Source organism: Gamsiella multidivaricata (genome assembly GCF_025024155.1).
Source record: "Gamsiella multidivaricata strain RSA 2152 chromosome Unknown BC939scaffold_129, whole genome shotgun sequence".
In the NCBI taxonomy this organism is placed as follows: Eukaryota; Fungi; Mortierellomycota; class Mortierellomycetes; order Mortierellales; family Mortierellaceae; genus Gamsiella; species Gamsiella multidivaricata.
The window spans coordinates 25,124-50,594 of record NW_026251837.1 but is presented as its reverse complement, the minus strand read 5'-3'; the positions used below and the strand labels follow the sequence as shown (position 1 = coordinate 50,594).

The 25,471-nt window shown below is 50.7% G+C and overlaps 9 protein-coding genes across 9 annotated transcripts; 6 read left to right on the top strand and 3 right to left on the bottom strand.

Moving 5' to 3' along the window:
* The first annotated feature begins 24 nt into the window (after window positions 1-24).
* Window positions 25-1,076, top strand: BC939DRAFT_469434 (uncharacterized protein). Its single transcript, XM_051558014.1, has 2 exons — window positions 25-720; window positions 868-1,076. Exons 1-2 carry the CDS (start codon window positions 165-167, stop codon window positions 1,002-1,004), a joined length of 693 nt encoding a protein of 230 aa, XP_051406432.1. The 5' UTR covers window positions 25-164; the 3' UTR covers window positions 1,005-1,076.
* A 282-nt stretch (window positions 1,077-1,358) lies between these two features.
* Window positions 1,359-2,247, bottom strand: BC939DRAFT_482106 (uncharacterized protein; the record flags this gene model as incomplete). Its single annotated transcript, XM_051559088.1, has 4 exons — window positions 1,359-1,599; window positions 1,729-1,782; window positions 1,988-2,048; window positions 2,190-2,247. 4 exons carry the CDS (start codon window positions 2,245-2,247, stop codon window positions 1,359-1,361), a joined length of 414 nt encoding a protein of 137 aa, XP_051406431.1.
* Window positions 2,248-3,635: 1,388 nt separating this feature from the next.
* On the bottom strand, window positions 3,636-4,454 carry BC939DRAFT_469429 (uncharacterized protein). The gene has a single exon (XM_051558013.1). The coding sequence runs from the start codon at window positions 4,335-4,337 to the stop codon at window positions 4,062-4,064; it is 276 nt and encodes a 91-aa protein (XP_051406430.1). The 5' UTR covers window positions 4,338-4,454; the 3' UTR covers window positions 3,636-4,061.
* Window positions 4,455-7,173: 2,719 nt separating this feature from the next.
* BC939DRAFT_46950 (uncharacterized protein) lies at window positions 7,174-8,141 on the top strand. Its single transcript, XM_051558019.1, has one exon. The coding sequence runs from the start codon at window positions 7,446-7,448 to the stop codon at window positions 8,010-8,012; it is 567 nt and encodes a 188-aa protein (XP_051406429.1). The 5' UTR covers window positions 7,174-7,445; the 3' UTR covers window positions 8,013-8,141.
* Window positions 8,142-9,165: 1,024 nt separating this feature from the next.
* Window positions 9,166-12,222, top strand: BC939DRAFT_508390 (uncharacterized protein; the record flags this gene model as incomplete). The annotated part of the gene is made up of 1 exon (XM_051560994.1): window positions 9,166-12,222. The coding sequence occupies one exon, from the start codon at window positions 9,166-9,168 to the stop codon at window positions 12,220-12,222; it is 3,057 nt and encodes a 1,018-aa protein (XP_051406428.1).
* A 216-nt stretch (window positions 12,223-12,438) lies between these two features.
* BC939DRAFT_429894 (uncharacterized protein) lies at window positions 12,439-14,107 on the bottom strand (the record flags this gene model as incomplete). The annotated part of the gene is made up of 4 exons (XM_051553228.1): window positions 12,439-12,957; window positions 13,076-13,146; window positions 13,280-13,331; window positions 13,584-14,107. The coding sequence occupies 4 exons, from the start codon at window positions 14,105-14,107 to the stop codon at window positions 12,531-12,533; spliced, it is 1,074 nt and encodes a 357-aa protein (XP_051406427.1). The 3' UTR covers window positions 12,439-12,530.
* A 2,373-nt stretch (window positions 14,108-16,480) lies between these two features.
* Window positions 16,481-19,769, top strand: BC939DRAFT_46926 (uncharacterized protein). Its single transcript, XM_051558001.1, has one exon. It carries the CDS (start codon window positions 16,676-16,678, stop codon window positions 19,574-19,576), a length of 2,901 nt encoding a protein of 966 aa, XP_051406426.1. The 5' UTR covers window positions 16,481-16,675; the 3' UTR covers window positions 19,577-19,769.
* Window position 19,770: 1 nt separating this feature from the next.
* On the top strand, window positions 19,771-20,440 carry BC939DRAFT_46927 (uncharacterized protein). The gene has a single exon (XM_051558003.1). It carries the CDS (start codon window positions 19,957-19,959, stop codon window positions 20,332-20,334), a length of 378 nt encoding a protein of 125 aa, XP_051406425.1. The 5' UTR covers window positions 19,771-19,956; the 3' UTR covers window positions 20,335-20,440.
* Window positions 20,441-22,055: 1,615 nt separating this feature from the next.
* BC939DRAFT_497474 (uncharacterized protein) lies at window positions 22,056-25,103 on the top strand (the record flags this gene model as incomplete). The annotated part of the gene is made up of 2 exons (XM_051559726.1): window positions 22,056-24,470; window positions 24,514-25,103. The coding sequence occupies 2 exons, from the start codon at window positions 22,056-22,058 to the stop codon at window positions 24,814-24,816; spliced, it is 2,718 nt and encodes a 905-aa protein (XP_051406424.1). The 3' UTR covers window positions 24,817-25,103.
* Window positions 25,104-25,471: the final 368 nt, after the last annotated feature.

The following is a 25,471-nucleotide window of genomic DNA, read 5'->3' as shown; positions in this document are numbered from 1 at the left end:
CAACGCACGCCTCCTCATCACGTTGCCAGCTACACCCTGATCACATTGCCAGCTACACCCTGATCACGTTGCCAGCTACACCCTGATCACATTACCAGCTACACCCTGATCGCCATTCCTCTTCTCATACCCCCTCGTACAAACAGCTCACTGAAAACCAAGCCATGTCCTCCTCAGAAGTATTCCCTAAGACTGACTCGAAGACTCTACTCCCCTCACCACGATCGACATCTCAAAAGCAACTCTCCAGCCCACCAACGCCATCAGAAGACGCCAACATCGCTTCATCCTCCCCCTCTTCAAGAACCTCCATACGTATCGTCTTACTCCTCACACTTGTCCTTTTTATCTGCGGATACTCAATACTCACATCGTCAGAGTCCCCGATCGACCAATTAGTTCGCTTCTTCAAACCTATTCTCGATACCACATCTACAGATTCTTCATCGTTCAGTGTCACACCAACGAGTACCCATAGTAGTACAGACCCCCCACCGTTCGGTGCCCCACTCTCAGACCTATTTCCCCCTACATCACCGACGTATGGGCGTCAGAAGCAGCAGGACCATCAGCGCGAGCAGACTGCAGAGCAACAAAGACGGCGACGCGAGAAACGCCAGCATAGCCAATTCCCCTTTGGTGACTTTTTCGGCACACATGACGAGGATGATGAGAACGGCGGCCAGGACGATCTGAATCAGACAGGAACCAACTCCGAAGGTACAGCACGAAAAAAAAAAAAAAAAAAAAAGGCTTACGGGAAGTGGTGCACTAATCAAAAGAGGCAAGTCCGCGTATGAAACACGCACCATCAACTAACGCTTGGTTCCTTTTATTTTTTTTCTTTTTATCTTGGTCCGTGTGAAGGCTGTGCTGGATACTACTGTGCAGATACAGATGTCTGTGTAGACCAACCGATCCATTGTCCCTGCCCGTATGAAACTGATACAAAGTGCTTCAGGGGCGATTGGTATGTCTGCCACCGAGGCTGGCACGCCTGCTGAGAATATTTGAAGCAGGCGTGTGGCATTTCGCTTCAGCAAAGCCAGCAAATAAAAAAATAGCCTGAACTTTATTAGCCGCTTCACATGGCTTGTTTGCTTCTTTTTTATTGGATGAAATGAATGGAGAGAAAGGACTATGGTACAATGGCGGGTATGATGAGGCTCTAGCTTTTCAGTTGTTCAGATAAAGGGCATGGTGCTGGTGCTGTCCCTCTTCGAGAAGGTCTTATCTTTTTTTTTTTTTTTTTTTTTTTTTTTTTTCTTTCTTCTGGATATATGTTCAGAACGGCGGCAGACATCCTGGGTTTGTCCAATTGATCATTGGGGCTTCCGATTTCTCAGGACAACCTTGCGTTATGGCATCCGTGATGAGGAGGTAGCCTGCTGCTTCATAAAGTCGGCGCGGATGGCCATCAAGTAGGCCACAGTTCCAATGGCAAGATAGACACCTCCATTCACGGTCTGTGCTTCCAGCAGGGCCAGGACAGCCAGGGGAATATAGAATGCAACCTTTGGCATAAACGCACTCGAGCTGCTTAAATATTCTGGCATCACAAGTGGGTATTCGATCGCAGCAAGGGCCATCCCTAGAGGACTGTATGAAGAAAAAAGAAGCAATAGCACGTTAGAGCTGCGAGCATCATTTGTAGCAAGAAAGTCCGAATTGAAAACAGCAGTAGAGCAAGGCATGGGCTGAGGTAAGTAGGTTGTTATGTCATCTTACATGAGGATGACCGGCAGTACCGGTACTGGTTCTGCATAGAGTCCGGGCAGCTTTCTATAGGGTAAGCAATGAAACGAGAGTAAGCAAACAAGCAAACACAAAACACGTCAACAAATCTAGGATTATTGATTCAGGAAGGACAGATCACACGTTGGGACCTCATCCCCTGCTTCATCTTGTTGTAGTTTGTTTTGGAAGGGCTGTGCGCCATGCAGTTTTGATTATTATTTCCTTGCCCACTGGAATGTAAAGGCCTTACCTCATGGCATCGAACGCTGGCAAGGGTTGAAAAGTGCCGAGAATGCCTCCGACAAAGATAACTAATATCAGGAATAACAGCAAACGACAGCAATTAGTCTAATGCTCTCGTAAACAACGACCGGACCATAGTATGTCCTCAAGTCCAAGGACTAAGCCAGTAAGGCTGCAGCGGCTGAAAAGCAAAGTAAAAAAGGACTTACTAAAAGAGGATGAGAGGCACATCAAGCGCGCCCATTCATTCCAGACGATGCCACCCATGATTGTAGAAGTGTATCGGATAAACTGAGAGGGAGAGGAAAGGAGGATAATATACAAAGGGAGACGAGGAAGGGTAGTGCAGTGGAAGGGCTAGTCCGAGAGGCGCGGTGTGGAGAGACCAAGAGAAAGGGACTCGTTGTCGTGACGGAAACTTTGTCGGGTATTGGCTCGCTGATTGGAAAGAAAGATCCCGCGGCTCGTTCGTTAACAGCGAGGGAGTGCGAATAAAGGCAGGGAGGATATGCAAAACTGTACAATGGTCCTTGAAGAATGCCTTGGTGCCAGGAAAGAATGAGAAGTGATATGGGTTCGTGAGGTGTAGCTGTTGAAGGACTAGGTGTTCGGAAAATATTCAAGCACGGACTGGCGTGGTGTGGTATGTGTGCCAAAATTTGAACACAAAAGTGTGAAACCCAAAGTGAAGTAAGGAATCGACGCAAAAAAAAAGAGATGCAAAAGCGAAGAGAAGTAAAAGTGCAAAGTTGATGAAGAATGAAGAGGACGAAAGAAAGAAAGATGAACGAAGGAAGGAAGGAGGAATGAATGAGAGGAGATGACTGGAACGGGCGGAGCAGCAAGAGAGGAGAAGAGTTAAAAAAAAAAAAAAGAACTTTATCTTTTTATGTTTGATTGGCTCCTTGATTAGCCTGCAAACATTGCGCTGAGACAGCTGTTCTGTGTTCTAGGCGGGAACTCCTTCTCTGCTGTCCTCTTGACAGGCTAAAGCAGCTTTTTCGCCCGAGAACATCGACAAGGATGTCTACAGTACCACACAGCCAGTACTCGTATGCCCAGATACCCTCTGCCTTCTGTTCACCCGTTGCTTCATCTCCGTCCAGATAGATGGATGGACACGCTAAACACACGCCTGAATGAACAACGTGCGCCCTCTATGGCGCAACATTCCGATGTTCATTTCCGGACAGCTCAAGCAGCATCTACGGAATAAATAATTGATGTCGCCAAATATAGAGGGGACACAAACAAATCTCGAGGAAGCGAAACATCGCCACAGATAGGCAATAACAGACAGATATCGATGTATTTCAACAGCTGCAAAGACGATTTAGAAACGATCGATAAAAGACCGAATAGATGTGTCCTCTTGATGCAGGTCGCATGCATGGCGCCTCAATGCATGCCCTATCCCTACCAGAAACATAATATACAGCAGCTTTGTCGAGAGCCTTTCTGCTGGCCCCACTCTCTCCTCCACCAGGCTCACGTATGTACGGATGCTTCTAGTGTGCCTCGACGAGTAAACAATTCTCGCTAATACACAAATAGAAAAAATGAAGCGTGTCTGCCTTACACCTCGGAGGTATGGTTTATTTCTTTTTTCCTTTTTTCCTTTACGTCTGCAAATGTCAACTCAACGGAAGGAAAAAACAACAAAAACATCTTTATCTTGAAACTAAACCTGCGACAGTTGCTCCTCTCCAGTAGTTTCGTGTTATATCACAGTGGACCATTAATTAGAAGCATGTCCGTGGATCTTTTCAATTGAGCAGTTATTTGCTCTCCGTGAACTAACTTCGTGTGTTCATTATGTACAAGCACGTATTCGCGACAAATCCAATAATACGTTGAAGTAAGACATGCAGAAACGAGCGGATAAAATGTTTATCGAGGGGGATAGGGTTGCGGTCGCGAAGGCTGGCGCCCATTTGGCGAGCGCTCTCGCTTCCGGCACAACTCTTCCCTTCCCCATCTTCACAGCAGCCTCGCATGGTTCCCACAAGAGTCTGGAACATCCTGTTCGATGTTATCGACCAATTTATTAATATTTAGCGAAAGAGCTCCACGCACGCTCTCTATCTCTGCAGTATGTTTCGCTTTAATTCTAGAGGGACTGGGAGACATATCCACCCACCATAGGCAGGAATTGGCATGGAGAGAAATGAATGGAGAGCCACGGTGATGAGAGCAATATTCATCTTCCCCACTCTCTCTCGCCACTCGTCCTCTTTGTTCACAAGCAGCGGAGCAAGTAAGAAAAAATCAATGGCGGATGGATTGAGAGTCTCGTAATCATTTATCTGAGCCCTTTTCCTCCTCCATTGATACCAACAAAAACGGACACAAACCATCCTCCTACAGTGTTACAGTGTCCTTTCACGTACAGGATACGATTACACTAGCGCGTTCCACGAAAGTGTATATTTTCTACGAATGTACGAAACGATGGACGCTTTTTTTTTTTTTGGAGGGGGGGGGGGGGGGGGGGGGGGGGAAGAGGAGGAGGAGGAAGAGGTGGCGGTCCGCTTGAGAGTATGTTCGTACTGTGTGACAGATCATGCTGTCGCCGACTTCCTGTATTTCTTTCTCATGAACGTTTATTTCAGACACCAGCATGGCCGATAACCCGTTACGGATATGATGCAAGCTGTCTATGAGGGACATACGCGGCGCTTTATGAAAGGCGAGCTCTTGTTCTTCTCTGTGCATTGGCTATCCAAAATCGGAGTCGCCTTCTTTTCTTCCGCAAGCCCAAGTGTGCATCCATGCAGGTAGAGGAATGGATGATGGTGGTAATGGTGCTCTTCTGCTGCTGTGCCTGCGCCTCATGCCTACGCCTTGACATATCATCATTCCCCCTTCTATATCATCACTCTCCTTCTTGCGCAGCGCTTGACCATTGACCCCTGGGAAGACTGGTCATTCTTTCAAAGTCAGAGTCCGGCTGTCGCTGGGGACAAAAAAGGCGAAGCGCATCCTTGCATGAATAATGTGACAATTCAAGTGCAATATACCTCGATTTTCAGGCTTTAAGGCTCCCAAGGGGGAAGAGAACGCCCGCCGTATGTTCAAATAGGTATGGTCCCTCGTCGTGCGATGCCCAGATCCTCCTATCCCCTGCGCGCCTTCCCATCTCTCTATAGAGTCGTGTGAGCCAATTGGTTCCCGTGTCTGAAGCCAATTCATGCGTCGAATAAAGAGGGTTAATGCGACCAATTCAAAGAGAACGAAGAACTAAGAACACAAATCCCTGTGTATTAGCTAACGAGTAGAACGAATGGCTGCTGACACAGCAGCTGCTTAAGCATTATTGTGCCTGAGAGAAGAACCCAGAACGCCCTCCTTTTGACTTAACCTTTCCAAGACCCCCGTACCGTTGTACATTGTTCCTTTCCGAAACGTTATATAGTGGCTAGTTGAGAAGATAGTAAAGCAAACAACATGTACAGTATGTAGACCAATAGGCAAAGAGGCGGAATGTCCTTAGCATCGAAAGTTAGAGGATGGACAGTATAGTCTACGTATGCATGGCTGAATGCAAGAGTGAGCTGGACAAGATTAGATCCCGCAGGTCGGTAAAAAAGTAAAAAATGCTGGGAGTAAGGACGGAAGGTCAGAAGGGAGGAAAGGAAGAAAAGTAAATACAGTGCAGGTGCTTTGAACATATACGGCCATGGTCTAGGTAGGGGTGTCGCTTGGAGGCGATGGAGGAGGGGAGGGACCGCTCCAAAGCAAGGCGGATTTCCTTTGTGCCAGAGAATACAAACAAGAAGGACCCTTCTCCATCGACATAGGACAAATTGCTGACGCAAACTTGTGCTAGTCTACATCCTGCTTGTTTTGCTTGGTCAACTCACGCGTAGGACATGTGCTCTGATTGTTCAGGCAGAAAGGTAACCTGGCACGCCGCAGTCATGACAGGGTTATTCTCTTTCCTGGCCTGTGGTTACAGAGACAAGGTCGCATCGGACTAGAATAGAATTATTTCTTGAATTGTCGACAATGGAGGCTACTTTGTGGAGGGAGGGTGAGGTGAGGGACATTAAGGAATGAAAATAAAATGACTGGTTACTTGTGCGGTCCAAAGGGAGAAGGGGTTCTGTTGAGTAGCGAGATGGGGGGACGAAGGATCCATTTCCATGCATGCTGCAAGATGGTGTACCACAGGATGTGTATGATGATGATGATGATGATGCCTTAACCGGTCAGGCCGATCAGGACGGCAGGGGACAGATGGAAACATAGTTGTCCCTCTTTTCTCTCTCATTTACTGCACTTCATCGTATTTTTGTCCTTCTTCCCTCCATTCCTGCTGTTATTCCTTATCGAATATCTTTTGTTACGTTGCTGTCGAAGAAAGTCTTTTCCTGTTCTCAATCGGCTGATCGGAGCAGTGAACGCAAGGCGAACAAAAAAAAAAGAATTGGTAAGTTCAAACACATAAAAAAAAAACTTGCGATGCGATCGTATCACTATAAACCCTCACCTTGCACAGAGGTGATTACAGAGAGTTCAATGTCAATTGGCAATTGCCAGTGAACAAAGGGCAAAAGGCAAAGGGCAATGGTCAATCGCATTCGCATGTCGTGGCGCGTGTGTAATGATTCTTTTTTGTGTGCGTGTATACAAAAAAGATACTAGACCAAGTGTAGCTGTCATTATCATATGGCAATTGGAGCGATCCTCGTTCCATTGTCAAGTGAAGAAAACAAGAAACAGAAGATGCCGCGCCTCTTTGCCTCCGCTCCCCATCCCAGCACCGATACTGTCTTTTCCTTCTCTCTCTTTCAGTGCGTGCAATACGCAACAACAAACACCGACAGACAGCATTGAGATGCATGTGCACACCCCATAGTCTTTCTATCGGGATCTTATTGTTACCATGGCATACCATACCCATGTAGTGCAAAACCATATGCACACCCACCCAACCTAGTCTATATTCACATTCACGTTCACTTATTTCACAGGCACAAAAAAACAAACAGGTACTCTTTACGGGTGTGTTTGTGGCCTTATGCGTGCGAGTGAGGGAAGGAAATGGGGGTAATGAGCAATGGACATTATCATTCCTGCATCCTCTTCGATCGTCGTTTAGTTCCCTTGACCTCTTGACCTATCATCCCCCACCCCACCCCGTCTTACCTTACCTCACTTCTTCTCCCTCTCTTTCCCTCCCTTCTCTCCCTTCTACGCTTTACACCCTTATTCCACTCCTCGTTATCCTCATGCGTGTCCTTCTTGCACTCATTCATCCTACCATTCCTTGCCTCATTCCAACTACCTGAATACCCACACTTTCTCTTAAGCTATACTCAACAAACATACAACAACAACAACAACAACAACAATAACAACAGCAGCACAAACATAAGCACACCCTACCCAGGTTCTGCCTCTCACACTACCCACAGACACTTGCACAGCACATACACGCGGTGAGTAACAACTCCCTTCCCATGCACAAGCGAATCCCAATTCGTCTTGTTAGCGACCATGGGGCCATTCAACCCCAACTCCGGGGCAGCCGTTGGAGAGAACGGACACCCTTGTGTGATACCGCTGGAAGCTGGGCAGCAAATTCAGGAACACATGGTGTTGGCTTGACACACACACACACCCAACTCTGCAATCGCAACCTCCATACTGATCCCGATCCCATACGCCTTCTCCTTTCCATTTCCCTCGACAACAAAGAAACTTTCTCTCGCCTGACTCACTATCTTGTCCTCTATTACGCCGTCTATGTCGTGGTCTTCCCTCCCTCAGTTACTGTCCTTATTTCCTCCCCCCTCCTTTTTCTCTGCATTTGCTGTATTTTTTTGTTCCAAGCTGTATGTCGCTCTCTCCTTGCTGTTCTTTTCTTTCCCGGTCTTGTGTCGGATGCATGTCCCCCTTGGGCTGCACCTAGTACCCTTTGGCTATTAAGGGAGACTGGCGGCACTGATGCAGTCTTTGGAACGCGAAGACGCGACCTTGACGCGAACAAACGCTCGAAATGTGATTCGCTGAAACCCAATCAATAGGGACGCGTCAAGAAGGGGTCGTGCACGGATGATGGACGATGATGGTAACCAACACCGACGAGAACTATTGAGGAGATGCCCCAGGGGAGCAGGCCCTGATGCTGCATTCCACGCGATATATATTATTTTTTTCGTCACCTCTTTCTCTCTACATGTCCCCTCTCTTTCCAGTTGACCGTTGGTTGTTTGTCATACCCTCTTTTGGTCGCATCGGCTATTGCCTCTTTTATCTTTGAAATCGAAACACTGCCGATGCATTCATGTTGTCACCCTTCGGCAACTCCCTACAAATGGTCTACATGTTCCTTGTTCATGTCCAATTCGTTTTCGTACTTTGCCCATACCCCCGCGGAAGGGCTCTTTCACCATCTGAACATCTCCTGGGATGCTTTGCTCATATGCACCCTTTTCGGGTAGCATCTCTTTTATTTTTTTTAGTTTTGGGTTAATTACAATCATTTCTGACAACCTGAGCTCAAGAACAAACATGCCAGCGTACCTACGTTCTTATCTATCTATACATTCAAAGAGCAACAGCAACAGCAACAGCAAGTGAGCTTTTTTTTTTTTTTTTTTTGTCAGAGTGCACTCTCCTGTCAATCTTCTAGACGACCCTTGTCTTATTGCCCTTCCGATCTCTTCGGCCTTTACATCAAATCGTAATGCTGCCGCCCTTGTTTTCCTATAACTAATGGGTCCTCTGCTGGCCTCCGTATCAATTGACAGAAGATGATGAGGACCATCGGCCTTCCCTATTGGAGACCTGCTCTATTCCACGCGCTCGTTTTGCTCCTTCTCTTTTCTTGTCACTTATCTTTTTTTTTTCTTGCTCTGGCTGTTTGCTCACCTGCATTCCATTCACACAACCAGTTAGCAGCATTCTATTTTCTCTCTCCAATCAGCTCGCATATTCATTCTCTTTCGACCATTCCTCTCTCTTCTCTTCTCTCCTCTCTTCCTACCTGCTCCTTAAACGTTATTAGGCCTGGCGCTCTCTACGACTCAAACGTGAAGCCTTTCGGCAGCGATATCATCATCATCAACGAGCATACTATCCAACGCGTAGTATCATCGATATTCTACTTTATTATTGGCCGCCGAAGAATCTGGTACACCAACTTCACACCAACACACACTCATATCATCTCCAGCCATGGCGACCGCTTCACAACGACTGGACGGTCTCTCAGAAGTGGCCGAACTAGAGCAGATACCTCTGCCATACAAGACGTTATACCACACTCTCGTCCTCAGTGATGACATGCCCATCGATCTTTTGCGGGAGAGGCACCATTCCAGCTCACAACAGCTCCTGACATGGATCCAGGCTGCCCTAGGTCTCCTCGATACCGTCACAGAGTCACAGCAGTACCAGGGGCGAGACGAAGAAGAAGATGAAGAGCTTGAAATAGAGATTCAGGACGTGGTGTCGGGAATTGGTCACTACGTACCAACAATCCAGTCGAGCATCGAAATCCTCCTGCAGCTAGAAGACTTTATCGCACAGCGATCCTCATCATCAGCATCCGACTCTGAAGACGAGCATCAAGAGACCCCACTCAGTCCGGAGATTGAGGCGACTATGGAGCAATGGTCGCGTCTTCGTGAGATCATCAGCGATCTGGGCACATCTGCGCGGGAACATCAACGACTTCGAGACGGCATCCAGGGCGTGCGAAACATTTCGGAGCAGTTGAGGATGGCCAGCGGTATTTTCGACAAGTGTTTGGGGGATATTGCCATGGACAGACAGCGCACCAGAGAGCTCGCATTAGCAGAGGAAGCAGCCTCACGCAACGGTAGCAGCAACAGCCTGAGCAGCGACGAAGGCGTTGCCTTGTTACGTGCTCGGGCGAGGTCTTCAGGTGTGGACAGCAATGACATGTTGGAGCTCGACTCGAGGCTCGGTCTGCTCTCACTACAGATCGATACTTTGCAAAAGTCATATCCCGAATGCACGCGGTCAGGCAAGGCACTCAAGGCCAAGGGTCGCAGCAGCCAACAGCAGGAATCTGGATCGATTGCGGAAAAGAAGTACGTTATGCACAAACTTTATCGGGAGTTGCTGAAGGACTGGCACAATCTGCGAACACGAAAGGACCAGCTCTGGCGGGATCTTGAGGAATGTGATCGTTGGCGGACACGGATCGAGAAGATGGCAACACAGATCGAGGCCATGCTGGAACCTGTGGAGATCTTCCATAAGATGTGTGTCAATCTGCTGGCGACCCTGGATGGACAGCAGTCGGTCGAGGAACTGACCTCCGGCATTTCTCAGCAGTCGATGACGATTGTGACACGCGACATTGCTCAGAGCAAGTCGTTGACAAGGAACAACTCGTTCATGGACTCGGGTAACGCGGTCGACCTGGAGACGCTGTGGGCAGCCCTGCAGGAACTGGACGAGAAGCAGACGACGGTCGCACCGGCTATTGAAAATATGTTTTGGGTGCAGGAGGGCGAGATCCAGCACCGGTCCAAGGCCGCAGCTATGTCGCCAACTACGCCAGCAACCGCCAACTCGGACACCAACCAACTTCGTGCGTCCGCCTCTTCGCCCCCGTCGCCAGCTATGGACCATTCGCCTTTGTACCCTAGCCTTACCATGCTTGAACGTCAGAAATGCCTGAAGAATCGATGGTCCAACCTTAAGACGTCGCTCGATGCCGTGGGCTCCAAACTGCACGGCCACCACACTCTGCTGAAGGAAAAGGCCAACGAGGCTCTGATCAAGAAGGAGGAGGCGGAGGACAAGACTCTGGTCGGTAGCGGCAATAGCGTTGACGGCGGCGACTGGGCCTCTACCATGGGTTCACCAACACTGCGACGATCCTCAACGGAAGGCCCGCATAAGAGCCCGCTGACTTCTCCGAACTGGAACGCATCGAACCGATTCCTGCGTGGCAAAATGGTCTCATCCATCTCCATGGACTCGAGTACAGTGAAAAAGTTCATGCTCGTTAAGTCAGACAAGCCGAACTGGTCCAAGCCCAGGCCATGGTGTCCCTCCGTCAATGTGGCATCGCCTGGCTTGCCTGGGTTTCCCATGCAGACATCTCAATGGGGCTACTTCATCGTCAGCACATCCCAGAGCGAGGATAACTTTGGCGCCATCATCGCAACACCTGCACCTCTACCCCTCCGTTCGCCCACCCCCGCACAGGTCAAGCCAGCGCCACCAAAGATCGAGCGACCACCGTTCTCGCCTGGTGGCAACCGCAGATACACAGCTTTCAACAAGCCTCTTCCATCGAGGCCCCCCATGCACTCTCGATCGATCTCTGTCGCTGGCGGCGATTTCAAGAACGGCGCCTTGAACCCCATGTCGACAACGTACGGCGATCCGATCGACTGGGCAAAAACGTTGCGGCGATCGACTTCCTTCTCGACAACGAAACAGAACTCCAATGGCAAGGGCGGCAGATCTAACGTCAATACACCTGCGGGACCTCATAGCAACAAGCTCAAGAGAGCTGCTTCGGCTGGCCCAGGACGTCCAAATCAGCAGAACATGCTCTTGAACCCCACGGCACGTAGGAACAGTAGTGTCAGCCAACAGAGTCCGCCTGGTCCATGGGGCGGCAACCGCAATAACAACCAGGGCTTGAGCGTCATCAATAGTCGTCGCCCGTCGCTGTCGTCTTCAGAGGATGGAACTGTCATGGGCCATCCCGCGGCCAGCAACCACAGGAACGACCGACGAGGAGGAAAGACACTTCAGAAGAATGGACCTGGGGCTGGCTCTCTTGCCAGTCTCACGGATTCGTCCTCTAGTCTGGACTCGATGATGAGCTCCTCGAACGATTCGTTTGTGGAGCTGGAGAGGTATGGATCTTCACTGTCGTCGTCGATTGGGGCGCGTTCGCCATCGCCGTATGCACCGATGTTTGGGTCGTCGTTTGCGGCGGCGAGGTCGTCGGCGGCGTTGAGGTCGGCATTGTTGGCGGGGATGTCCTCGACGTCTTCGGCTTCGTTGCGGTACTCGTCGAGTTCATTGAGTGGGAACGAGTCGGCTGTGCAGAAGGAGAAGACACATCAGCAGCAGATCAAGAAGCTGGGCACGACCTCGGCGTCGTCGTGGATGAGCATGAACATGAACATGAATACGGGCAATATTCTCTCGGCCCTGTCGTTCACGGTGCCGACGTATAACTTTGACGAGGATTTTAAGAAGCTTGGATCGATGGAGGAATCGATCGCTGCCATGTAAAGACCCCCCCCCCCTCCACACCACTCCCGGCAGTGATCCGTCTTTTTTTTTTTTTTTTTATCATTGTATACCAGGTAGCCACCATTCTTTTTTTTTTTTTTTGTACATCATGTATACCAATCGCCCAAACAATCTTTACCCTCAAAAAAATATGACCACTTGATACCCGGCAGTTTTGTAGAATCCCTTCGATCCATTTTTTTTAAAATATGAAACCACTTGTTTTGTTATTAAATAAACGATGTATTCTCGATGTTGCTACGTACGATAATCCTGTGTGACACCCTCCCTCCATGGACCAAGAGATGCTATTCGTACCGAACACCCTTCCGCCCGGCATCAAAGCCCATCTTCCTCAGCCTATCGGCCTCAACTCTCTCATGAGCAACCTTCCGGAGCTCCTGGAGCTGATTCTGGGTCATCAAGATCTGGGGTTGACTAGAGAGATTCATCTTTCTGCGGTCACGTTGTTTCATCCGGAGTTGCTCCTCGTCGTTCATGAGGTTGACGGCGCCTTGGATCTGTTCCGGCAAGGGTTCACCCATACGGATGGCGCGTTGGCGGTCTTCCCATTGGGTGAGGTTGTAGAATTTCTCGTGGGGCATGGTGACAGTGTTGAAGTCCTCCATGAAGCCGAGGAAGTGTTCCTTCATCTTGTTCTGGGGGATGGTTTCCGGGTTGAGGTTCTTAACTTCCATGAGCCAGGCTTGGAACTCGTTTTCTTTGTTCCACATACTATATTTTAAGAGAGACATTATGAGGAGGGAGAAGCAAAAAGATGAAAAATAAACGGAATGTTAGGGTGAAGGAATTAGGTATTGAGGTATTTGGATTTTTTTAAAAGAGGACGTACTCTGCGGGGGTCAAGACACCATACGTTCCGTATGCATGAGAGGCGTGGCTCTTCCTCTCCTTCTTGCTCTTCTAAAAAAAAAAAAAAAAAAAAAAATTGGGAATGATATCGGTATCGATTTGAAGGCTATCAGTTCCTAGAAAATCCTTGCTTCGGCAAAAAAAAAAAAAAAAAAAGTCCACGACCAAATTAGTCCCTATTTACCTTCTTATCCTTCTTTCTGTCCTTGCGATCCTTCTTCCTGCGACTATGTTTCCTGCTTCGCTTCCGGTCGCGGTCTGATTCAGAAGCGGAGGAATCTGACCCGCTCAAGCTGTCCGTGGACCGAGATCGAGACCTGGATCTGGATCGACGAGAGCGTTTGCTCCTGTGATGGTCGTGATGACGACGACTGCTGCTATTACTACTAGCGGTGGTACCGTGGTGACGGTGATGGCGGTGTTTGCTGGAGTGTCGCGATGGGGATCTGGATCTAGAGCGTGATCTGGAGGAGCGTCTCTTGGAGGACGAAGATGATTTGTGGTAGCGATTTTTTCGCTCTGTGCTTCTAGATCGACTCCTGCTCTTGCTTCCACTTTTGCTTCTGCTTCTGTTCCTGCTCTTGCGGTCATCCTTACTTCCACGGTCTCTGCTCCTGCTCCTGCTTCGGCTCCTGCGAGTGTCCTTGCTTCTCCGATCCTTGCTCCTGCTCCTGCTTCGGCTTCGGCCCTTGTGCCCGCTACTCGATGTTGGTTTTTTTTCAACTGAAAGGGACTGAGACCCGGGTCTATTAGGGGATCGGGATCGGGACCGATGATGCCTGGGAGGAGGCTTAGGTGAGCGGCTATTGCGGGGGTGACGGGTGGGTGGGGTCTGGGAACGGCGTCTGTCGTCGTGGCGTCTTGCGGGGGAGCGTGAGTGTCTGGAGGGAGATCTTGATCTTGATCTCGATCTCGATCTCGATCTTGAGCCTGGTGGTGATCTTGTCCGTGAGCGGGACCTGCCCCTGCCGTGGGAGTAATGTCGCGTGGTGCTGGTGCTGGGATCTGACATGGTTGAGATGGACGATGCCAAAGAGGAGGAGTTTCGCATATCCCTTAGTGTGAGAAGCACTGGGCAATTGGCCAATCAATTGATTGCAGTCACTCCATTGAGGCAGAAGCAATGTCCAGCAGCGCGTCGTGACTGGGACACAGGCCTGGGCAAGAGAGCTTCAGAGAGGGGGAAAGAAGAAAGGACGTCCAGTACATTCCTTCCTGCGTGGGATGGCCAGCAGGGAAAGAAAACCTTCTCCCGTTCGTCAGAGAAAAGGCCTTATCTCTGGCGATGCGATGCTCCTTCTTTATCCATGCCATGCGGTGTAGATCTGTTGAGTATCGTCATATCTACCATCTCTTGCGGATGCCATCTTTTTGTCACTGCAGTGATGAGGGAGGGTTTATTTTTTGCTATGCTTGCATTCCCAGCAAAGATCAACCCGCAAGTTGTGGAAACAAGAAGAGGTCGATGGACAGTGTTTCCCACACTATCTGCGACACGGGGTAGGACCATGGAGGAGAAATGACATGGTCAGCCAGAGCCATGTGCGTCCATGTGCCAAAGATTCAGGGGAAGAGGGGTGAGGGGGCAAAGCTGTCTCGCCTTGTGGTATGCTGACCGCTCTTCACCCACGACAGATCGCCAAAAGGGACTTTGTCGGATGGCCATGGCAGCGGTGCAGTTTACCTCTGTAATCTCAGGAGGATATGTGGTTGCATGATCCCTCCCGCATCCTCCTCCACCCTGGCCCTGGCTCTTTCATTTTTATTGGAGCGGAGAATAGGGCTACATCATTATTACAATAAAGTTGCATTTTTATTGAATTGAATAATCGGATCCAATTGAGTTTTGGTTGCAGGATCGGGGAGGGGTGGGAGTGCTATTCTTGTCGACCTGGACAGAAACGAGAACCAGAAAAGAATCGACAGCCTCAAACAGCTTCAAACAGTCTGGGCAGCCTACTTATTCTTGTCTTTATTTTAGAAGAACCTTGAAGGGTTTAAAAAAAAACGAGGGACAGAAGTAGATTACAAGGATAACCACATTTTCGTTTGAACGAAAAAAAAAAAATGCGATTTTGGTCCTCGTGCGCATTCCTTGGGTTGAGGCAACAATCAAAACGCCTAGGTTTCTGCCCGCGATATTGACGTGTCAATCTTTACTGCTATCATACCAACGGACTAATAGGTACGGAGGGTGATAAGCAAACGACAAAAGTTTTCTTTTTTTTTTTCCAGGAACGCGTAACTGATGAGAGATAAAAAAAAAAAAAGAGGTCGACAGGCGAGCCGCGATATATATAGATTGAGACGCGTTATTGTAAATTGAGATCGCGCTTTTAGTTTATGGGTTCGTGAGAGCACACTGAGCGACTCAAAGACTGAAGGGTATGAACGCGATATACGCGAGAAAATGAAGAAGGGAACATGAAGGAAGGAATTGCGAGTAGGTCAAGTGAAGGGGTGGGGCAGGGGAGGTGTATGTATAAGTTTGGTTCATGAGAAAAGGGCGATGCAAATAGGAACGGGGAAAGGGGGAGTGGATGGTGGCCCTCCCCCACACTTTCGTACTTGGTGCAACAAAGGACAAAAGCGATGGGGGGAAAGTAACTGAGTGGGATACGATGATTTATCTGGGAAGTGAGGATATGATGGAGGGGATGGAGGCGAAGGAATGGAGATACGTCTTCTTTCGAACGAGCGGTTGATGGCCGATGGTTAATAATTAATGGCGAATGTTCCCCGGTCCAAAAGAATAGAAAAAAGGTTCGAATGGGAGTGTGTGAATGAGTATATTGTCTCCTAGGGGGAAAGCAAAAGAGTTCTTCCTTCTTTCTGTCGACTGACTGGGCTTTTGCTTGCCCCTCTCTCTTCTTCTTTCTTCACTCACTCCTCCTTCTCCTCCCCTCCTCCTCTGCTTCCTTCGCCTCCACTCCACTGTCGATCCTCTCCCCCACGCGTCTTTTTCTTTTCCGTGCCAATCCTCTGATTCAATTGCCCTGTTTCTACCCCATACTTCTTTGTGGCAATCGATACCCTCCTAGTTCTCCCACGCGCGTCCGTCTTGTCGTTGGTCGTCATTGCTGTCTCGAGAGAGAGTGTGTGTGTCGTTGTGTTGTTGTTGTAGTTGCTGCTGCTGTAGTTGTTGTTGGTAAGAGTAGTGACAAGTCCATGGGGATCACCATGGGACATCTGCTTCCTCCCAAGCTGATCAACACGCTTGCTCTCCCACGGGCGCTATTGGCTGGGAGAGAGTAGTGCCCTTTTCTTCTTTTTTTTTTGCACTGGCCTGGCCTGACCCTACCCTGACCTGACCACTTGTGTCCCCATCTCCCTCTATCTTCCTCTCTCGCTGCATGAACCATTCAAGACGCCCCCCGCCACAAAAAAGAAATCCCAACCCTCTTTGATTGCATAACCAGAACCCAAGGAACCCAAGGAACCCAGGCTATCGACATTATCCTTCCTTCCTTCTCCTAAAAGGAGCCAGCCCGCCCAAAGTCACCCAGTCTCACACACTCAGTGACACATTCAGCAATACCCTTACCACCACCGCCGATAAGATCCTATCCACACCTTTCCAATGGTGGATACCGAGCTGTCAATTGCTGTCCTGCCTCCGCAGGATCCAAGGCTTCAATTGCTCTCCCCAAACCAAGGTCGTCTCCAGGGACAGATACAAGACGACCCTTCGCTGTACCAGAATCAGGACTACCACCGTCAGGACCAAGAGCAACGGCAGCAGCTCGAGGACATCACACGGCAATTCCTCATGCAAGATATGGCCGCTGATCCAACGGGCGTCGTCCAGGGGTCGCAAGCACTGCATCACCACCACCACCACGGCGTCTCGTCCCTTTCAGGCGAGGCCGAAGAGGAGCTCAACATTTACGATTACATTCATGCAAAGCAGGAGGACGAAGAAGACGTCGAAGACCACGGTCACACCCTTGATCATGATTCTAGCCCGCTATCGAGCACACATGTAGCCAAAGATAACGTCTCCTCCCCTGCGACCGATCCCTACGAGACCTTGTCCAACGTCCCCTCACCGGCCCATTCTGCCTACTCTCCGTCCCCGCCATCGTTCTCAGCCATGTCTCCCTCGTCCCCACCTGCGTCCGCATTCCCATCCAGCGTTGACCAGCACGACAGTGCAGCAGCGGACGCTCTTGTCGGCAAGGACTGTCAGGCACAGGACTCAATCCACATCAAGCAAGAGGTCCTGGACAACCCATCGCTCCTTCACCACTCCAGCTATATGGACACCTCCATGGAGCTCTACACAGCCGGCGATCCATCTCCCCCTCAGGACCTGTTTCGTATGCTAATGGAGGAATTACAGACCCAGGCTGCTATTCAGCGCGAAAAGTTCTTTACGGCGACAACAGGGTCTGGCACAGGAATGGACTCTGTCGAGTTTCTCTTCAATGGCCCCCAGACCCAGGCACAGGCGGCGACGCAGGCAAAAGCAGTACCGCATTTCATGACGGAGAGTGCCACCAACCTCGGCATGTTGTCCACCGGCTCAAATGCGTGTCTCGATCTGGAAACAGAACAGCAGGGACCGAGCGATCTTGGTCCAACTTCGATGCCCACGCCAATGCATCTTGACGATCTTGCAGCCTCGGCACCGGGTTTGGAAACTACGTCAACGTCAACGTCGGCAGCGACAGCTCTGCAGGATGTTACGATGGAAACAGCGGAGCCTGAGGGTGAACTCCCCACTTCGCCAACATACTCACCTTCTACTTCGGGCTCTGTTACACCGGAATTGACGTCACCTCTCTTGCATCCCACGACTGCAACCTCTTCAGCGGGATGTTCGCCGGTCTCGCCAGTCTCGCCGTTGTTGCCCAAGGCAGCGACTGGACGCGTGGATTTAGCAAGGACGGCAAAGCAACACTCAGAATATGATGGCAATAACACTGTTGCGACTCATCATCGGCCTAAAAGTATTTCTTCGATGAAGGAGCTAAGTATTCAACCCGCTATTGTACGCCATAACAGGAGGAGGAGCGCAGCAGACGCCCTCAAGGATGAACCGCCTAGCCCCAGCACCATCACTATCCTGCCGGCACCCACCAAAAAGAGAAAGCTTAGTCACAATGTCGACAATCGGGGGTCCAGCACATCGCCAAGGCTTAGTGCTTTACCCTCGCCACCGTCCTCGGTCAGGACCACGCCACCATTGCAACCCACAGCCGTGGACGTGTCCTCCATTGTCGAGAAGTTGAACCTGCCCCCAGCACGGTTGGATCAGAACGCGACTGCTCACGATAGCCAACCTGTCACACCGACATCACCCTCACCACAGGAGAATGCCGCAAAGGGTGATGGTCCAGAAGCAACGTCGCCCGATGCTACCATGGATACACCAGCAGGAGATTCATTTAAAGCCCCTACCGAGTCGTCGGCGTCCGACTCAACAGCAGGCAAGAAAGCACGGTCGTCGAATGCGAACAATAAACGGCCCTGGACTGCCGAGGAGGAAAAGCTGTTGTTGAAGCTCGTGGACGAGTTGATGCCGATCAAGGATATTGCAGAGACATTGAATCGATCTGTGCACTCTGTCCGGTCTCGACGACAGGTGTTGACGGACCCAGGGTTTGTCAAGGGCAATGGACATGCGCAACCTCGTCGATCCAAACCGGACCCGTCATCCAAGTTACCGACGTACTCGCAGATGGCGTTCCTGTCGCTGGCACGGTTACCGGAGCTGCAGGGGACATTGAACGATGTTGCCAGCATGGTGGAGAAGCTGTTCAGCAGGCATCTGAACCGCATCCCCCGAACAGGACATAAGAACCTGCAGATCTGGAGAGCGCAGATCTCGGATGCGTTGGCGCACGAGAAGGGACATCCACGGCCGAGGTTCGAGAGCTTTGGGGTCAAGCGAGGAAGACAATGGGTGTATCGACTGACGAGCTTTGGTAAAGGCGTGATGGAGGCCATGGGTGGTGTGGACCAGATATGTGAGGAGCTGTTGAAGAATAACGAGATGGCTGGATCGAGCTATGGTCCCGACGGCGAGAGCATAGGAATGGGTGGTGCGGGTGCAGGTTTGGGCCAGGGCAATGGGTACGGATACAGCTATTGTCCGGAGACGGGTCATCTCAAGTCCGAAGCGGGTTCTTCGACAGGATCGGGATCGTCCAATGGCTCGAGATCGGACCGCAAATCATCGATATCGTCAGAGGATTCGAATGCGGACAATGTAGCGGCGTCGAATGCGATTGCGAACGCGATGGCGGCCATGGCAGCGGGACTTGCGGCGATGACGGCTGCGGAGGATGAGAAGTCGGCAGCAGCAGCAGCAGCAGCATCGAGCGCTGGTCATGGCGTGAACAAGTTTAAGCCAGCCGATGGTTTGGCCGGTGATGGTCAGGTGAAGGAGAAGGCGGGCAGGAACAAGAATGGATCTGGCCCGAAAGCGACGTTGACGGTCTCTGGTGCTCGTCCCGGACGGAAACCGAAAGCTTAGAAGAAAAGAAAAAAAAGGACAGTTGTCCCTCCCTTCCCCCCTCCTCCTGTAGATTCTGAATTTTGGCTGACAGACATCCTTTGTTGTCGGTCTTGTACATAAAAAAAATAAGACAGCGAACACTCTTTTTCGTTCGTCCGTCTGTATTCGGAAGCATTTCAGAGGTCTACATGTACCATGTGGCGGATAGTATTTAGGAACTGTAAGCATTCCAAAGTTCCCAATCTGTTTCCTTTTCTCGCTTCCCTCCTCCTTCCTTCTCTCTTCTTCAATGATTCTCCTTCCACAGGTGTCGTATTTCCTTCAACGCTATCAAAAAGAAAAAAAAAATACAAACAAGAAAGTACTGACTCTTTGTTTTCTGGATCGTCCTCGCGTTCATGTTTGTCTGTACATGTACGACCGAGTCCGCCGTCATACCGTCTTTTTTTTGTTTTTTTGGATACTTCATCTCCACAGCCACAAGAGCCAGCGGCAGCAACAATGACAACGACAGTGGCATACTCAGCCTAGTCGCTACTGGGGGATCAGCGGCGGTGGTGGTGATGATGATGATGATGATGGGACACTGGGCCAGGACTAGGATCAGGAGCACAGCGTCCCTCCGGCGGCCGTGGAGACGTCGGTGCGGATTAAACTTGGAGCGAGGGGTTCCGTTGCCGCCAGAATCGGGGAGAATGAAGGACGCGTTTTGTGCGGTCCGAAGGAGAGGAGGAAGGAGGAGGGAGGTTATAGACCTTTTTTTACAACCCGTATAGGCGCGTGCCCTATGCTCAATCGAAAAACTCAGCCAAGGCACCGACTTTGCGTTTCTTCCTCCTCCTCCTCCTTCCCACGCTTTCACAGAGTTATATACCGCCAGCAAATGTATAAGGACTTTGCAAACCTCTGTTCGCGTCTATCTTCAAGCTTCGGGTACCGTTAGGAGCCGTGGGTGTGGGTGGAGGAGGAGATAGTCTGTTTTGTACCATGTATGAAAAAAAAAAATTGGGTTCAGAACACGCCAGTAGGCCGGTTTCAGTCGCGGGGTACTACCCTCCGCCCGCTCGATCGCTCGTATTTACTGGAATGAAGGTATTTGCTGGAATGAAGGGGATGAGGAGGAGGAGGAAGAGGAAGGGGGGGGGGGGGGGGACGGCATGTGCGTTTTGTGGGAGAGAGGAGTTTTGAGTTGTGAGCACTTTATTTCGGTGTCCAACCAAAAACCCAGAGGGCTGTGGGTGGTGTGGGTGTGTGTGAATGCGATGCGCGCGCGGGATTAAGGTTCGTCTGGTTCAACTAACTCCACATGTCAATCGCCCAGCTCACAAAAAAAAAAAGCAGAAAAAAACAATATACTGTACGCCTCATAGGGCAGATGTGGAGGACAAGGAACGGGGTGGAAAAGTGAGAAAGTGAGAAAAGTGAAGCGGATCAAACTCTGCGACTAGGGATTAGTCCATAACTTCCGTTCGTACCCATCACTCAAGTAGTAGCATTGTTCCCTTGATGGAAGAGGATTATGTGTGCGTGTACGTGTGTGTGTGTGTGTGTGTTCATATCAGGTTGAAATGAAATAAATTACATTGGAAGCATGTGCCCTCCTTCCGACTAAAGGGTCAAGGTGGGCGTTGTTCTTTTTTGTCGGTTGAGAGCAGGAAAGAAGAGTGCATGTAGTACGTGGGGGACGGACAAACAAACACGATGTTGAACAAACACAGAAAGCGAAGGAAAGAAGGACATGGACACAGGGAATACATGATGATTTATTAGGTTTGGGTAAACTGAAGGTTGTTCAAAAAGGTCTGGTCTGGCTGCCTGGGCGTCCTTCGTTCTTTTGGCCCGGATTTGTGTGCTGTAACCTTTGCTCAAAGAAACAAAAGAAAAGAAAACAAAAACGAGAACGGTTACCTTTTAGCCAACTAACCTCTTTTTTTTTCTTTCCTTTTTTTTTTTTTTTTTTTCCCTCGACCCTTGACCCCTTCCCTTTCTCCTCACCCTCCATCGATCCCATTAAAACATAACCTAGCCAACACTTAACCTTCCTCCTCCATTTTATCTTCCTCAATTGCTGTGCGAATTAAAGTAACAGCAAAACCAAAAGGTAATTATGGGCGTCCCTAATTGGTGTCAGTTAGCTCCACACTCCAGCTCCACAAAATAAAAAACCGCAGAGTGCGCACTCACCAGTGAAAGAAACGAAGAGAGATGAGCGCTCAGTTTTCCGAGGACGCATGAACCTGTGGTCGATGCATCCCTTTCTCTCCTTCTTCATCTCTCATTCCATCTACCTTGTACCTGAACTGGCTGGTGTTTCGTGTTCTCATCTGTTTCCTATAAACGCGCGTGTCTCACCGCAATATCGCACCCCTCACTGTAGTACTTTTCAGGCACCCAATCATCAGTCCTCAGGGCAAAAAGAAAACCGCAGCAGGGATCCTTTTGAACAACTGTTGATCCATACTACAGAGGACTCTATTTTCTCTTCTTTCACTCAGAGATGACTGTAGAGACGTCAGGACAGGTCTCTGTCGCTCAGGCAAAGGACACAGACGCCGTCGACGAGCCCACAACCCCAACCGCTGCATCCGCAACAACATCAACAACAGCAGCAGCAGCAGGACCGGCAGCAGCAGTCGAGAGCCTAGCCCCTTCCGAAGCCATGGTAGCGATCGGAAATGATGTCCTCACGAACGGTCCCTCGTCAACGACGGTGCTCGAGCACTCTGGCATGGTCACACCCTCGTCCTCGTCCGCCGCTTCCGTCACGGACGACACCGAAGAAGATGCGGAAGCCGAAGGCGACGGCGATATCTTCCAGGACGCGATGGATGATTTGCCGGCCACACGTAAGCTCCATCAGCGACTGTCGCAGTACTCACCGCAGATGAGACAGACAGAAGAATGGGAGCAGATCTTGCAGGACTGGGAGCGCGTGATGGCCGAGAAGCGGATCCAGGATGCGAGGTTGAACCTGGTTGAGCAGGAAAACAGACGGATGAAGGCCCAGTTGGTCGAGGCCGAGACCACCAAGACCGAGGTCGAGAAGGAGTGTGAGCAGAAGATCGAGCAGCTGGAGAGGGTGAACAAAGAGCTGGTGAACAAAAGTAAAGATCCAGCCAAGGAGCAGACCGCGCTCAAGAATCAGCTGGAGGAATCCGAGGCCGAGAAGGAGTTGTTCAAGTTGATGTTGGAGGAGACCGAGGGTGAGAAGAAACGGGTCGAGATGAAGCTGATCCAGGTCGAGAAGGAGAAGGAGGCCTGGAAGAAGAAGTCCGAGAAGGTGAACACGATCAAGAACCGGTTGAGGCTGAAGGCGGCCCAGTTCCAGTTGCTCTCGACCTCGACTTCGTCCCTTCTCGCCCAGGGGTTGGATGGTGCTCGTCCGGATAAGGAACGCATACGGTTGATGGACCAGGTCAACGTCCTCGAGTCTGACCGGTCGCGTCTGGCGGCCATGGTCAAGGACACCATGCACGCCACGGGCGACTCGAGCTCGGATGCGGCCGTTGTCGATGTATCGACGCTCTCGAAGGAAGACCTCGTCAAGGAGAACCGGAAGCTGAACAACGAGCTCCAGATGACCAAGGTTGAGAGCTCGCTGTACCAGCGCCGTATCGAGGCCTTTGAAGTCACGCTGCATGATGTCCGTGTGGCACTGGCTAACTCGGAAGCTCATGCTGAGAGTCTGGAGATGAAGAAGTATGACCTCCAGGACAAGCTGGCGGCTGCGGAGGGCAGTCTTGACCGCGCGAGGATCGAGTCGATAAAGTACCAGGGTCTCCATAAGGAGATGCTCGAGAAGAACGAAAAGCTGAGTCGGGAGATGGACGTCATCAAGGCACGATTCGAGGCCAAGGACCGGGTGCTGGTGACGACGCAGAAGCAGCTGGCGTCTGCCAAGGCTGACGGCGGGCTGTTGAAGACGATCCGGCGCGAGCTCGAGTCGGTGCTGTTTGATTACAACACAGTCGTGCAGCATTTTATGGACATTCAGGTGCAGGCGATCGGGGCGAAATCTCTGGCGAATACGTTGAAGCGCAAGAACAACGAGCTCAACGCCCAGCTGACGCACTACCGGTCGATGTTGTTGGGTATCAAGTCATTCAACAACAATGATCCGATCAAGTCCCCGACGGTGACGACGCTGCGATCCGAGTTCCGTGTGCTGTTGGAGAAAATCCAGGAGGAGCACGATGGTCATGTCGATAAGGAGAGGGCGGACAAGGCCAAGGCCCAGGACTGGAACCGGAAGCTGAGGATGGAGAAGGATTTTATGAAGCTCGAGCTCCAGAACCAAATCGAGAAGTGGAGACGGGTTTCGATTTACTGGGAGGACAAGTGGCGCAAGACAGCGAACGATCTTCACGAGGCCGTAACGAGCGGCGCGACGTCCGATGTGCTGTACGAGATTGCGTCGAGTAACCCGGGGTTGCTGCAGTCATCAGTAGGTCCGTCGTCGACGGCGACTTCGCCAAGAACAAGCCAGACCTTGAATGCGAGCGCTGCCCATGCCAAGCGACGGTCGCTTGCGATCTTGACTAATGGCGGCGTGGGACTCCATAGCGGTCCTGAGCAGCCGATGACGCCCTCTGCGATGAAGCAGCAGATCATGGAGAGCAAGATGCGTTCAGGTTCAGGATCTGGAGGAACAGGTTCGCTGTCGCGCCAGACCAGCAGCTCGTTCTTCCACTCGAGCTCGAACTTTGCTTCGTTGTCGCCTGGGCCGACCAACAGCAACAACAACATCAACAGTAACGGACCCATCACTGCGATTTCATCGCCTCCTCTTCCAGTGTCGAACCAGCCCTCAACCGCAACCTTGGCGGTCGGGGCGCTCACAGAGTCATTCACGGAGTTGGTCTCGACCGTGAAACCGTTTCTGAGCCGGACAATCTCGCAGACGGCCAGTGGAGTGAGCGCGACGACGAGTTCATTGGTCGGAGGTGTGGGTACAGGTCGTGGGGGCCCCCAACGAACCCGTCGTCGAGATTGGCGGCAGCAGCGACGTTGAGGACTCCGATTGCAGCAGGATTGCCGCCGAGTGTGCAGGGAGTCGGAGCAATGGGGAACACAGCGGTTTCGAAGACGTCGCTGAGATCGCGATCGATGGCGACATCAGCCATTGGGACGGCGAGGTCCCAGGCGTTGCAGAGCCCTGGAGCCGGAGCGGGGGTGACGGTGGCGAGTCGGGAGGCACAGACGAGGGCGAATACGAGTATCTCGACGGTGGCGAAATCAGTGGATCAGGCGCTGAGTGAGTCGGATCGGTTGAAGGCCGATGTCCGGAGGATGCTGAATCGATAGTGGTGTGGAAAAGCATGTAGCGCAGTGCAGCATAGCACACGCCATGGGTATGTGTGCTTTGATAAAATAATTTAAATAATAATCAGGTTACTAGCGCCATCAATGAACACATAAAAATACCGTTTCAAGGAATGGGAAGAAGTGTACAAATGTCTGGCTGGCTGCATGAGGGCATACATGTATCTCCGAGGGTGGTCGTGTGGTGTGGATGGGATGGATGGCGTTTTTTGTTTGTTTGTGTGTGCGTGTTGAAAAATAGAATTTCTGGTAAGTTATTTCATATAGCGTGTATTGTGCTGCAATCAAAGATCTCCCTCAATCCATCCGCAGGCGAGAGGTCAGACTGCATAGGACGGGCTGCCGGCGGCGCTTCCGGAGGATGGAGCAGCTCTCTTCTTTTTGATCCAGGCTGGGAAATGAAGAGCTACATGCACTTGGGACATGACATCTTATCTACAAACAAGACACCAATCACAGGTGCAGGATCAGGATTGCGGGGTCGAAGGAAGCCCACTTGGGAGCTGCTTTTCTTTTGGAGAGGATTGTCGATGATGACGATGGGGGTGGCGAGCCCGAGAGTCGTGGCCATCGTCATTCTCCTTACACGTA